Source organism: Saccostrea cucullata, unplaced genomic scaffold, assembly GCF_032062105.1.
Source record: "Saccostrea cucullata isolate Sc308-1 unplaced genomic scaffold, CSIRO_AGI_Scuc_v1 ctg10218, whole genome shotgun sequence".
Classification (NCBI taxonomy): Eukaryota; Metazoa; Mollusca; class Bivalvia; order Ostreida; family Ostreidae; genus Saccostrea; species Saccostrea cuccullata.
In genome coordinates, this window is record NW_026928799.1 from 20821 (window position 1) to 36187 (window position 15367).

The 15367-nt window shown below is 33.6% G+C and overlaps 2 protein-coding genes across 2 annotated transcripts; both read right to left on the reverse strand.

Annotated features, from left to right (window-relative positions):
- Positions 1–3852: 3852 nt before the first annotated feature.
- Positions 3853–6263, reverse strand: LOC134278721 (E3 ubiquitin-protein ligase TRIM71-like). The gene is made up of 2 exons (XM_062761013.1): positions 6198–6263; positions 3853–5556 (listed from the first exon to the last, which is right to left on the reverse strand). The coding sequence occupies exon 2, from the start codon at positions 5519–5521 to the stop codon at positions 3893–3895; it is 1629 nt and encodes a 542-aa protein (XP_062616997.1). The 5' UTR covers positions 5522–5556; positions 6198–6263; the 3' UTR covers positions 3853–3892.
- A 5659-nt stretch (positions 6264–11922) lies between these two features.
- On the reverse strand, positions 11923–13548 carry LOC134278722 (uncharacterized). The gene has a single exon (XM_062761014.1). It carries the CDS (start codon positions 13546–13548, stop codon positions 11923–11925), a length of 1626 nt encoding a protein of 541 aa, XP_062616998.1.
- Between the last annotated feature and the right edge of the window lie 1819 nt (positions 13549–15367).

Here is a 15367-nt window from a genome sequence, read left to right on the forward strand (position 1 = left end):
CAACAATGCCTCTTCCAAAATTGTGAATTTCATGGTCCAAGGGTCAGGGGTTCTGGTATTAGGGCTGGGCTATATAGATCAAATAGTGGAAGTACATTATTTCTTTGAAAATCTTCTTCTCTAGCTGCTCTTGGGTATTAAACTAAAAAAGTAAGTACATAGTAATGATGAACTCGAGTGCCTCTACCAAAATTGTGAATTTCATGGCCCCTGAGTCAGGGGTCCTGGTAGGGCAGGGCTATATAGATCATATAGTGAAAGTAAATTATTTCTTTGAAAATCTTCCTCTATGCTGCTGGGTATTAAAGGTGCATAGACACAGATTTGAAGTTAATATTTTCTGTATAATCCTGGTCAGGGCTCCGTAAATTTGTATTTTATTGAGAGAAGATATTCCCCTTTGCAATTCACTTTTGATAATTTATCACATTAAATAATGTATTTTGAAAAGTTAATAGAATAAGAAAATCATGCAAGAAATTTATTGTGTAATACAAAAAACTTTTATACTTTTAATGATCAGATAAACTTGTAAATAATAGATAAATAAAAATGATACAAAAATAACTTAGTAAATTGATCTTCAACGTCGAACATAGGCAAATGTGAGATATTACATGTTAGGGTTAAAAATAGTACAAAAGGACATATCATTTAGAAATTTCATTCTTCAGCAATGTTTGGTATATACGGAAAACCTTTATCGTCTTGGTGAGTGATGAATGGAAAACATATCAAAACTTGAATTATGAGTTGTAGCTATATATTAGACTAATTATTTCATCGATCCTGATCACCCTATTTCTCTTACGTAAGTAAATTTTATTTAAACTCAGCATTTTATACAGTGATTAACAAATAGTATGAGCTGTGTAGAGCTCTCAAACTGACTATGCTTGCTTTTGGGAAAGCTTCATCTATCAGCTTATTTTATATTTTTTTATATTTACATTTCCAATGTCTTTGTCCGAGATAATTTGAAAATTACCAAATGTAAATGTACTTTATTTCCCCATCAATGTTTTGGCGCGGTTACAAAAAAAAACATTTGCAGGGCAGGACAAACAGCTAGACAGAATCAGGGCTTGGAGCACGTATATTGGCGGTATCAAAGCATGTAAATATAAGGAATAACTGCCAGATTTTTCAATTTCATGTAGATGATCAATCGATTGGCTTGCGTGATAATTTATTGCATAAACGCCTTCGGCGTTTATGCAAATTATCACGCAAGCCAATCGATTGATCACTTCATAAAATCGAAAAATAAGACAGTTATTCCTTAAATATTCTATGGATCCTCTAAGTTGTTGTATTATACTCAGGTGACCGTTAAGAACCTACGGCCTCTTGTTTAGAATTATTCAGATTTCATGATTTTTGAAAAACTGAAACGTTGAATATTATTCCGATCATATTTATATCTTTGTAGGGTTTTGCATCTTTAGAGGGTTGTCCCAAAATTTCGTAGACTGAGCTTATATCTTTTAAAGAAATGAATGTATCTTTATAAAATTTTCTGGGTGAATAAAGCTTATTTTTCGTAGAAAAAATAAGAAGTTTTATCATGCTTACTTGAAAACAATTCGAGTAATAAGATTCGAAGTGATATCGTTTTCTAACACCCGGAGCAATCTGCAACGTCAAAAAAGACAAATGTCTACGGTTCAATTTTTTTTTTGAAAAAATTCCAATTACCAGAAACAGATTCTTAATTAAGGATATCCGATACTCAGCCAGGAAGGCTAACTCCAAAAATTAAAATTTAATTAGAAATGCATCAAAATGAAGCTCAAAAATATTTTTTTTTTCATGCAACAATTTTCATTTTATTCATCTTTATAAGATTCTCAGTCTTTGGAAGTCTTAGAAAAGGTCTTCTAAAAGTTGACATTTGTACCCTATAAAAGGAGAAAAATTAATACAGTTTTAGTGAAATAAGATTTTTCTTGAATCCAGCCCTAGAAACCAATGCTTATTAGTATAATATAAAACGAGAAGTGATTTATGGTGTCTTGCAATGACAGCAAAATCCTTTTACACTATGTATTATAGAATACATGACGGAATTAGGGGACAAAAAATACCAAATAAGTATGGAAATCATGACAATTTCTCTGAATGCCTGGATACCTATCGTTTTTTAGCCTAAAATATATTTTTTGCTCAATTTGCAATTAGAAAATGCATTGCTGATATTCCAATTCGCTTTTTCTGCAAATATTTTAGAGATTTGACAATTTTCCCTAAATAATATGATTAACTTTGATCTTTAACTTTAAATGAGTACTGTAGATCACTAAATTTTCGCGACACCTTATTTTCGCGAGATAGCTATTGACTCTTGATTAGCGAGGCAAAATTTTCACGAATTCTGGTTATTGCTCTATATAATCTTATGGAATACTATCATACGCAAGAATTAAATATTCGCAAGCACCCTGTCTCGCGTAATTACGCGAAAATAAAATTCTTGCGAATAAAAAGTAATTTACAGTATTTTTGATTAATTAACTGCTAATTTTATAAACCGCGGATCGGACTACCGTTAACAAAACAATAATAGTTTTTAATGTAAAATATCTTAAAATATCATTAAAATATGTAAACAAAGTATATGCATGAACAGGTATGAAATAATAATGATTTGAAAACCCTGTATTTCAACGGACTTTTCGTCTGTCTTCTCTAATGGAGTTGCACAGTGGCACACTTGCTCAGTTCTTATGCTTGTCTATTTTTTTAGTTTCCGTTATTCACATACATTGAGAAACCATTTCAGTCATTCTAACTACTAAGGACAGAAAACATTTCCTTGTCTACCAAACATTTATGACTTGTACATTTTATAGGAGTGAAATTTAGGATCAAAACACTTGATCATAGTCCAGTGCGCCGCCTGTGCCATTTTTCAAAAAGTCGAATTTCAACTCGGTGTATATAAAACGTTATGGAATTCATATCTATAAAAGAATACAAACATCTCCAGACAATGAAATGTGTCATTTAAATAGGGTAAAATTGTGTTGATACTCCATATTTGTCCATAAATTTATTTGATAGTGTTGGTTTAGTCTATGTACGACGTTTTCTTAATATATGACATCATGTTCGTACAAAACAACGCTTGTCTACAGAATTTTGGGACAACCCTCGTATTTATCTATAAAATAAGGATTGGTTAATTGAACAGTCAGGTAATCGCTGCCCTGCGGGACCTGGCATGCATTGCTACATGATTCCTTATGCTCATAAGGTCACTATTCCCTTTCCTTGGTGTTAACTTTGCAATAGACAACAGTTGGATGGTTTTCATTAAATTTATTAAAGACTTGAAAAGGCAAACATTGTGTTATTTATAACTTTGATGGACAAAAAGGTAGTTGGCGTTAAGAGGCCGCATTGCATAGATGTACAATAAAGAATAGGGTCCGGAAGGACAACTGGCATACCGACTAAAGAGTACCGGGCAAAACCAGTGGCCCTGTGTTGGTCACAGGTGCCTGGGATCCCAAATTTGGGTACTAGACATTTGGGCCCGGGAGAGTTGCGAGCACAACTGTATACCTTGGTTCCGGTGATTGGTTCTGGTCAGCAGTACTTTAACACCCAATTGCAAGTACTCCAGTACTAAGCCTCCCCTCCTGTTACAAGAGGTGGAGGGGGCCCCAGGCCTGCAGGCTTGGCAAAGACCCCAATCGAAAAACTTGAAGAGACCCCCAAAACCCATGTCCACCACCATTATTAGTTTTAACAATATTATATGTGCTTCCGTCAATTTAAATGAGATTAATTTGCTACACTCAAACATTTTATTTTAATTAAAAAAAACAAAAAGTAACAATATTTCTTTAATATTTGCAAAAAAGATTCCTTATAGAAATCAAAACATTTATTCTGTATATTTCATGACATTTACAATTCCACTCTCAAACTCCCCCACCCACAGTCGTCCCACTGTGTCCAAACTCAGTGCTCCACAGAAAGCCAGACTAAGAAGAAACTGACCGTCCTGATCAATGATATGGGTACAGGAATTTCCATTATCCTTTACTATTATACGACTAGCAAAGTCTGTGACAATACTGGTAGGTTTAAACTGATTCTTCATCGTTTGTTGTCCATTATAGAAAAATCGTATTTTTCCTGCCTTGTTCACCACAGCGACTACACCAGCATTGCAATCAGAGGCACATATGTCCCCATTGTTGTTTTCTGTTACAAACAGCATCCTATCTCCATCTTTAAATAGTGGATTACCTTGGTCGTCCTTCTCTATCTCCTGCGTTATTGTTTGACCTTCGTAACGGACAATCTTACAATGTTTATAATTAAATGTACGCATACTGACCAGTAAATCACCTGATTGTGTACAACACAGTCCTACTGGTTCCCATCCGTGTGGTGCTCTGATCTGTGCTGTTGTCTGATGAACATCAGTAATTACTTGATTTACTCTATCAGTGTACAGCAGATGCCCCTTATTTGAAACTGAAATGTCACTAGGATGATTTCGACAAGTAGAGGTAACAGTCTCCTGTTTAGAACCTTGTAAATTGAAACGAGTGATGGTTTTAATATTCTGCCCAGATATCCACACCTCCTCTGTATTCAAACATGCCATCCTCATCAACTCTGTTATTCCAGTGTGGAAGGATGCGATTTCTACAGCTTCGTCTAGGAGTTCGTTGGATACATCTGATCTGTATATAGATTCTGTTTGTATTTTGGGTTCTATTAATTTTCCAAAATATTGGTAAAGTTTACCTTTATCTGTGTCCTTGGAAACGAAAGCCGGTAGTTCTAGATCAATTTGTAAGGGAATCTTCGGATACTTCTGAATATTACTTTCATATTTTGCGATGTGACTAATGTCAATGGACTGAGAAATCTTTTTGTTTTTCAGAGCAATTTCATTTAGGCTTGCAAGAACATTTTTGATTTCCTTCTGGTATTCTTTTAATTTTTTAATGCCATTTTCTCTCATTTCTGCAATATCTTTCTTGTTTTTCTCCACGATTTCTTCAATGCATCGCCGCCAATTTTCTCCATGTTCTGTGACTAGTTCTTCTAATTGGTCACATTTAGCATTTAAAGCAGCTAATTTGGATTCTATTTCTGCATCCGCATTTTCAAATTTTGGAATAATATCGTCTTTTAGATAAGCTGCGTCTTTTTCCATAAGCTTTTTCTTTTCATTAACAATGTCCTTTATTTCGATAATTCTATGACCATTATGGTCGCCACAGAGGCATTTAAAGCAAACTTCTACATCACAATTTTGGCACCTAACAGTACACTTTTCGCCACTATGGGCTTTGCAGTTTGGAAATGAAAGATGGAATTTTCTCTCTCGGTATTTGACAATCTCGTGATTAGAGGATGATGACGTCATATAGTGTTTTCCGACGCATTCTTCACATAAGTTGACCTGACAGGGATTACAGTGAAGAAGGGCGGGTCTCCTGTCACAGAGGTGACACAAGATAACGTCTTGTGCTTTAGTTGTACTTGTGGCCATCTTCTGCAGTGTTATAAAGTTCCTACCATTTTAATCTAAAACTAGACGAAATACTCAATAAATTCTAATTTCAGGTTGCAGTGTGTGTACCTTTTGCTTTGAATTCCATTTAAAGACAAGGTTAATCATCCAGTGAAGACATTTGTTTGCTTTGTATTGTTTTTTAATCTGCGCTTGCATATCATTTGCTTTGATAGATTCGCCACAGTCCTTTAGATTCTTTAAGTCATCTTACTAGACTTTGGAGTAAAAATGATATTGAAACTAAATTTGAATAATTTGATTAGTATATACTATCTAATACTAAAGTCAGTATACTCCTTACGTGCCTGTACATGTTTTGTTAGTTCGCGATATCCGTTCACTAAGGAGTCTAGAGAGTTAACATTTTTCAAATATGACCCTAAATATATAAATTTTTAATTTATTTATAGTAAATAAAGCAATCATTTTTACCTTTCTGTTTCATATCAGCCGATTGCATAGTTTGAACATTACACAATTAACTACGGTATGGAAAATATTTGTAGGGTAACAGTTATAAAAATTTCCTGAGATTGGCTATGCATCAGTTAGATACCTGGTATGATTTTTAGAAATGAATATCTTAAGATGCTACCCTAATATGTTTATTATTTTACTCGTTATTCGTTATAAATAAATAAAAAACTATTACCTCTTTGTTTTCATAAAAGTCATGTTCCAAAGTTTCTATCGTCACAAATTTAACTTTCGGTTTGAAATGCTTAATTTTGCAGTTAGAGTTGTTTCGCTTCATACAGTCACGTAGCATCGTTTTTGAAAGGGGGGGGGGGCAACCTGAATTTTTTTTTTTACTAACTCAAAAAAAGTTGACAAGCAAGAAAAAAAAATTTAATATAATTTCAAAACTCGAAAATCCTATTTCGTGGTGGTGGTGGTGGTGGTGGTGGTGGTGGGGGGGGGGGGGGGGGGTAGTGGACAACTTTTTTCAAGGCCAAAAAATCTGACTCATGGCTACTGAGTGGAAGGATATACATTATTCCAAGTAAATTTGATTAACTAGATTACAATGAATAATGTCATCACTAGAAACACAAAAGCTCAAACACTTACAGTGACACATAATATAATACTTTTGCATGTAATTCACACCCAATGAAAACCATTTTAAGAAGACAAACAATAGCGGCAACCTTGGATTATTACTAAACGCATAACTAATGAAAAGTGGACAAAACGAAAAACCTGCTAATTTGTATTTAAATTTTATTTTTAGATCAATACCCTTCTTGTCTTTGTAATTGTGTTTTTTTATCACAGAAATATAACATTATATGTCGACTAAACTTTTATATTTTATTATTCCCTTCTCCATTAAACATCATTTGGCCAAGAGAGTCTATTGTTAAGATGCAGAAGCTGTGTAGCTAAGGACGGCCTTGTTGGTTGAAACCCATGACGAGTTAAAAGTATATTATCTCCTGTCCAGCCGGGCCAGTTTTTAGCCACATCCACTCCATTAATACCGCTCTCACATCGACTTTATTAAAAAAGTTTTCAACTCCTTTGAATACTCTATTTTCGTAACCTTCGTCATCCATTTTTATTATCACTTTATTCAGATTAAAATTCGGAAGTTTAAGTATGTCGTCAAGAGTAGCTGTCTGTACGTTTCCATAGTTACCTGAAACTCGACTTCATCTAATAAACAGGTGGAAATAGGCCTAACGCTAAAGTTGTCCGAACTTCGGTCACATTTTTGTTTGAAGTGAAAGTTGCGGGTCCTTCGGATGAGACCTTATAATCCGAGGTCCCGTTTCAAGACAGACGTTGACGCGATAAAGATCCCTCACTGCTCAATGGCCCTGAGTGCCGAGTAAAGGTCAAAATTTAAAGCCTTTCACTGGCATTCGGTGACGTCTCCATTTGAGTGAAAAATTATGGAGAGTGACGTTAAAACAATAACAAATATGGCGACCCAAACTGGCCTAAATATTGTAATACCGTAAATTAATTCCGATATTTTTGTTATCTTCAAGGTGAAATTCAAAACTTACTATAAAGTCTATAACAGTATATCTAAAAAAATCAGTTGCATGTACTTATGAACAGGACAACAAACAGAATGATTTCAAGCAAAGGTGATTATGTCACGCAATAATATAAGTGTTTTGCAAAAGTGGAGTGTTTCGATAAGTATTTATCATCTTTCGTGTTCAAACTCGATCTTAACTTCTTTCCGTATAATTTGCTACTAAAGATACTAAACTAGGTTCAACTGCACACTGCTAAGATTTGTCAGTTTTTCCAAGTAGTGCAACTATTCTCTTAATTAACCTTAAGTGTGTTAAGATTAAATTTATCATACACTATAGTTCCTGTTTGGTCAAAAAAACAATTTAGTTGTCTTCAAATTGGCAAAATAGAAAAAAATTAAAATTTTCCAGAGGAGAACAAATTTTTTTCACAAGAACTCATATATACACCTGTATTTTTAAATAAATGATTTTTAAAAAAAATCTTTTTATCAGGAAATCGCATGATTTCGTGTCTAATTTTCAATTTTTTCTCAGGGGAGGCCCCCCGAACCCCCAACAACAGGAGGAGCGACCCCCTCCCGTACCTACCCCCGTTCGGCGCTTCGCGCCTCAGGTGAATCTCCTATTCACAATAGCCTACACATCAACAGAGAGGAATATACGCCGCTGTTTACTTACATGGCAGCCTGGATAATATGGCAGCATAATATATATTTCCAAGAATATACAGTTGGACATTATATCTACAATTTTTTTTCACCTAAAATATTTTTGTTAGTTCTGTGAACAATTCTATTGCGATATTTGATTCTTATTTGAGGATTCTGATGAGTATACAGGCTGTTCTTCGAGTGACAATTTCTTTACTGATTAAATGTCTTTCATGATTTTTGTTTGTTAACATCATACAATGTCGATATCTTCTGAGAGAGAGTGTTAAACATGAGATATGTGATGTTGATTGTATTGCATAAAAAAAATTGAGGGGGCGAGGAAGGGGGCAAACAACTTATCAATTAACAATTTCAGAAATATAATGGAATATTTAACCTGCCAATCTTCATCCTCCAATACAACGTCAAATAAATGCCATAAAGTGTTACCCGCGTGGTGCAGTGATGTCAGTCTGCTATAGATCTACGGAGTGAGGAACTGATCCTCGTGGGTTTGAATCCACTGGAGGACATTGAGACCGGTTCTTTGGATGAAAACCAACCAAACCAAGCACTATATGTTGGGACGAAAAGGATCCTTCAATGCTTACAGACCCTGAGACCCAATCATAGGTTTGCATTTTCAGTCATCTACCGGCAAATGGTGGTTTCTCCATATGATTGAAAAATTTTCGAGTGGGATGTAAAAATTAAAAAACTACCCTAATTAAAAAAATGGATATAACGAAAATACCATTCAAACAATAAAAACCAGGAATAAAGCAAACACGGAACTCTACAACGTCAGAGGTGGGATCAGGTCAGCTTTGAATTATAAATCTGTTTATCTAAGTCTGTACAATTTTTTCAATTAAAAGTCGGCTTAAAACATCGCAATATTCTCAAATACCATTTTTGCAATTTTTGTCTGCATACACATCCCCCTTCCAACAAGTTTTTGGTATAAATTTGTAAACTAACTATTTTTAAACACCTTTAAAGGGATATTTTGTGTCAAGGAGGATGGTAAAAATATTTTCGTTTTCCATTGACTTACTAGTAAAACAAAAAACCAGGGTTTACGAAAATTACAGAGTTATCTCTTTTTGTTTCCCTAAAACAATGATGATTGATGAAAATTCACACGACTATCATTATAAATGTGAAAAATTGTTCTAATATGTTAATTTTTGAAAATGTACTTGGAGGTACAGACAAAACAATACTGGCGTTCGCAGTTCTTCTCACGAGTAAGAATCCAAATTTTAAACAGAGAGAATTCGTTTCTTTTTCTACTCTACTGCAAAATGTTCTATTTCGTCAAGCCGCCCCGAAAAGTTAATTCACATGTAATCATTATGGCCCTTTTCATTGTATCGATCAAAAATCGTGAAATTTTGATCGGTTAAGTTACAATACAAAAGATTTGTTTCTGAAAGTTTCTGAAAGAATGAAATTTTGACCCATGGCTGATGAATGGAAGGATATTATAAAAAAAACATTTAACGAAAGGGGATATTAGATTGTTTCCAAGTAAATTTTATTAAGGAGATTATCATGTATTTGTCATTTTTAGAATGACACAAGCTCCAAAACTTACAACATCACATTATATGGTTTTGCATGTACAAACCTCGTGAAAGCAACTATAAGAAAAAAATCGATGGCGGAACCCCTGGGTCATTACTAAATGCAGAAATAATGAAAACTGAACAAAGTGGAAAACATGATTTCTTCTATTTTATTTCTTTTTTCAAAAATACCCTTCTTATCTATTTAATTGTGTTTTTATCACAGAAATAGCACATCGTTCGTCGCCTACACATTTAGATTTTATCAGAAAATTGATATTCCCCCCCCCCCAGGATTAAATTACGTTCTGTATGCTGAGCTGATAAAACATAAGCAATACGAAAAATATACTTTTTTCTTGTATTTTACTTGTATTTTTTCACATATACCTTTCTTTTAGTTTTCTCAAATCCTTTGAATTGTGTTCTTTGCCACGAATATAATACGTCAAACGCACTTTTAGATTTTATCATTTTCTTCTTAAAACATTGTTTGGCCAAGAAAGTCTATTGTTAAGAGGTTTGTGTTGGGTAGCTAAGGTTTTGTTGGTTGAAACCCATGACGCGTTAAAAAGTCTATTGCATGTATTTTTCCTGTCAGAACAGGCCATTTTTCAGCCATATAAAGGACCTATGTACTCGTATATAGGTTTTTCCTGACCGTATCCACATCATCAATACCTCCCTCACATTGACTTTATTGAAAAAGTTTTCACCTTAAGAGTCCTTAACACTATTCTCAACATCCTTCAACATCCATGCATTTTTTTTTATCACTCTTTTAAGATTAAAATCCGGAAGAGTCGCTGTCTGTACGATTCAAAGTACATGGCTGTGTTATCATTTAACTCATTAACATTGTATTACTTGGAATTTCATTAGATAAATATTCCATGTATATAGTTGAGTGTAACATTGAATGTTTTCACCCCAAAAAAACCATTGTCAACCGAGGCGCAGCCGAGGTTGACAATGGTTTTCGAGGGTTGAAAATTTTCAATGTTAAACTCAATTACTACATGCAATACTTATTATATTACACTGAATGTATTATACAAATACATATAACAGTGAATCGTGCACTGTTGACTGTTGCTACGCTGGAGGGTGTGGCTTCATTATTTAGCGGGTAATAGTGTTTTTAACAAATGTTTCTAGACCAATCAGATTCAACTAATTTACATTAAAGTAAAATATTTTAAGTTGTCAAACCCTCTCATCAGATTTTAGATCAAAGAAGTGACATGTACTTTAATTGTGGTAAAGTTACATTCACTAAGCAAATCAAATATTCTTCAAAACTAAATTGTTCTTCGTTGATTTAATTTTCTTTTTATTCAGAGGATAAAACGTAAACATTAATTTTATTCAAATGTCTTAAATGTTAAAGTATATAAGCGATATCTAGAATGTTATGAGATTATGCATCACTTTTTTAAAAATCATAATGTGAAATTCAAGGAAAAGTAAAGATACATAACTGAAATAGATTGTCAGTAAAACAGTGAAATTATTTAGTTTTCTTTAACTTTTTTTTACCATTATAGCACTTTACATGTATTTAAAAAATAAAATGTATTTCGGGTTATGTATTTTTTTTGCAATAGCTGCGACGTTAATTCCCGTAATAACAACCAAAGGAATACATTTTATTGTTTATATTTACATCTGTTTGAAAAAAACAGTCAAAGAAAATTAAATTGGTGAAATATTGTATTTTTGATGTTAAGTTAAGTTACGCAACTTTAATATGAAAATTAGTGCAACTTTATTACACAAATGAATTCAGATTGTGATTCAAAGATTATATCTTTACATATTATTATGATGATGATGATAAGTATATTATTTATAAAACTTAAATAAATAAACATCTTGATGTTTGAATTATTTAAAACGCTGATTTATTCCCAGCATATTTATACGTTATTTTCTAGATGCATCTTCAGTATTTTGATGACATGAGGTTCAATTTCGCATATTTTTACATTAATGTAAGGTTCAATTTAGAATATTTTTCCCTTTGTTTTGACATGTGTTGAAATATCACCTAAAACATTTAAAATCATTAGTACATATAGTTATTTTTTTTAAAATAATAAATACATATTTTACAGAATATTTCCTCACAAATTGTATCATAGAAATCAGATCATTTAATTTGTATATTTGATGACCTTCACGTTTCCACTCTGATACTCCCCCACCCACAGTCTTCCCAGTGTGTCTAGACTCAGTACTCCGCAAAAATCCAGACTACGGAGAAACTGACCGTCCTGATCAATGATATGGGTACAGGAATTCTCGTAATCCCGTACTATTATACGACAAGCGGAGTCTGTGACAATAGTAGAAGGAATAAACTGATTCTTCATCGTTTGTTGTCCTTTATATCGGAATCTTAGTTTTCCTGCCTTGTTCACCACAACGACATCCTTAGCATTGCAATCAGAAGCACAGATATCCCCGTTGTTGTTTTCTGTCACAAACAGCATACTTTCTCCTCCTTTATATAGCGGTGTACCTTGGTCATCCTTCTCTATCTCCTGCTTTATTGTTTGACCTTCATAACGGACAATTTTATAATGTTCATTATTAGATGTACGCATACTGACCAGTAAGTTTCCTGATTGTGTACAACACAGTCCTACTGGTATCCATCCCCGTGGTGTTGTGATTTGTGCTGTTGTCTGGTGGACATCATTAATTACTTGATTTACTCTATCAGCGTACAGCAGATGCCCTTCTTTTGAAAATGAAATATCGCTAGGAAAATTCTGACAAGTAGCGGTAACAATTTCCTGTACAGAACCTTGTATGTTGATACGAGTGATAGTTTTATTTTTCCCCGTTACCCACACCTCCTCTGTATTTAGACATGCTATCCTCATCAACTCTGTTATTCCAGTGGGGAAGGATGCGATTTCTACAGCTTTGTCTAGGAGCTCATTGGATACATCTGATCTGTAGATCGTTTCTGTGTGTATCCTGGGTTCTATTAATTTTCCAAAATCTTGGTAAAGTTTACCCTTATCTATGTCCATGGAAACGAAAGCCGGTAGTTCCAGATCTATCTTTAAGGGAATCTTTAGATACTTCTGAATATTGCTTTCATATTTTGTGATGTAACTAACGTCCATGGACTGAAATATCTTTTCGTTCTGTAGAGCAATTTCATTTAGGCTTTCAAGTACATTTTTGATTTCCTTCTGATATTCTTTTAATTTCTTAATGCCATTTCCTCTCATTTCTATAATATCTTTCTTGCTTTTCGCCACGATTTCTTTAATGAATCGCTGCCATTTTTGTCCATGCTCTGTGACTGTTTGTTCTAATTCGTCACATTTAGCATTTAAAGCAGCTAATTTGGATTCTATTTCCGTATCTGCTTTTTCGAATTTTGGAATGATGTCGTCTTTTAGACAATCCGTGTCTTTCTCCACATGCTTTTTCTTTTCTTCAACAATGTCCCTAATTTCAATAATTATATGGCCGTTATGGTTCCCACTGAGGCATTTAAAGCAAACTTCTATATCACAATTCTGGCACTTAACAGTACACTTTTCGCCACTATGGGCCTTACAGTTTGGAAATGAAAGATAGAATTTTCTCTCTCGGTATTTGACAATGTCGTGATTAGAGGACGATGACGTCATATAGTGTTTTCCGACGCATTCGTCATATAAGTTGACCTGACAGGGATTACAGTGAAGAAGGGCGGGTATCCTGTCACAGAGGTGGCACAGGATAACGTCTTGTGCTTTAGTTGTACTGGTGGCCATCTTCGATTATTACAAAGTTTCTACCAATTCAATCTAAAAACAGTTGATATACTCAATAATTCTAGGTTTAAGTTGCGGTATCTGTAACTTTAAATTCCATTTAAAAACAAGGAATATAATTGACCCTTTACATACTTAATCATTCAATGAAGACTTTCGTTTGTTTTGTTTATAATTCGGGCGTGCAAATGGATCCATGATCGAATTACCCGACTTTCCAATGCTAACATTTGCTTTGAACCTTTAGATTCTTTAATTCGTCTTACTATAGACTTTGGTGTAAAAAATGATATAATTAAACTAAATTCTAATTTATTTGATCAGCGCATACTATCTATTACTAAAGTCAGATTCTCTTTGCGTGTCTGTACATGTTTAATCAGCCCGCGATAACGGCATAGCCTAGTAACGAGTCTCGAGAGATAACATTTTCAAATGTTACCCTGAATATATAAATGTTTAAATTACTCGTAGTGAATAAAGCAAACACTTTTAACTACATGTACCTGTTTCATGTCTGCCTGTTGAATAGTTAGAATATTACAAAATTAACTTCCGTATTGAAAATATTGCTTAGGGTAACAGTTATTAAAATACTACGCATCCGTTAAATACCATAGGGGCTTGCCTTTCGGATTGTGTAAAATAAATAAATTATTCTTAAAAAATTAATCTAATTTATATACACTTAAAAGTTGTTAAATTAAAGATTCTGACACTTTCAGTCAAGAAAAACCTCGTTTAAAAAAGACGTACCACTCCTATATACATAAACTCTAAGAGTTTATGTATGTAGGTGTGGTACGTCTTTTTTAACTTATAAGCGTATATAAGATTAATTTTTTTAAAATAATTTATTTATTTTTCACAATCCGGAAGACAAGCCCCTATTTCAAATACCAGGTATGATGTTGAGAGATAAATATTTTCAGATGCTACCCTAATATGTTTCTTTTTATTATACTCATTATAAATAAAACAAAGTTTATTACCTCTGTTTCCATAACAGTCTTGTTCCATAGTTTCTATCATCACAAAATTAACTTTCGGTTTGAAGTTCTCAATTTTGTAGTAAGAAATTGCTTCCTACATAAATATAGCAGTTAAATCCAACTGGTCTGTAGGGAAAATATATTGAGCACTCGGTAAAACGAGAAAAAAGATGTAATACTAAGCATAGGGGCTTGTCTTCCGGATTGCGTAAAATAAATAAATCATTTAATAAAAATTAATCTAATTAATATACACTTAAAAGTTGTTAAATGAAAGATTCTGACACTTTCAGTCACGAAAAACCACGTTTAAAAAAGACGTACCACTCATATATACTACTAGTACATAAACTCTATAAGGGACGCAAGCTGACATCTTGGAAAAAATATCCCCGCCCACTTCAGCGACTATTTTTGGACTCTAAAGCATTAATTTATTTCGTTGTCATGGTTCTGTTCCATAAAGTGATGATTTTTCTTAAATGTTGATGCGTTTGTCAGTCGTCAACACTCTTTTTAGCAACAGAAAACGGATACAATTTCTTCAATCGAGGAGCTGTCTCTAAATCGAATATAAAGAATGGAATACCTCAGAGGGGTACAGGTATCTGATTTATAACGTGCTCCTCATCGTGGGGATGCAAATGTTACACAGCTAGACATTCCTCAGCTTCCCCGAAAACTTCCTCAGATTTAAGAGTCAAATTTTGCGGGTTTTTTTTAACTTCAAATGAGAAATTGAGTAGAGTAGTACATCTCTACATTATAGGTCATTTATCTGAGCTAGAATGTCGAGGAAACAGATATCATGAATGAGAATTAAAAAT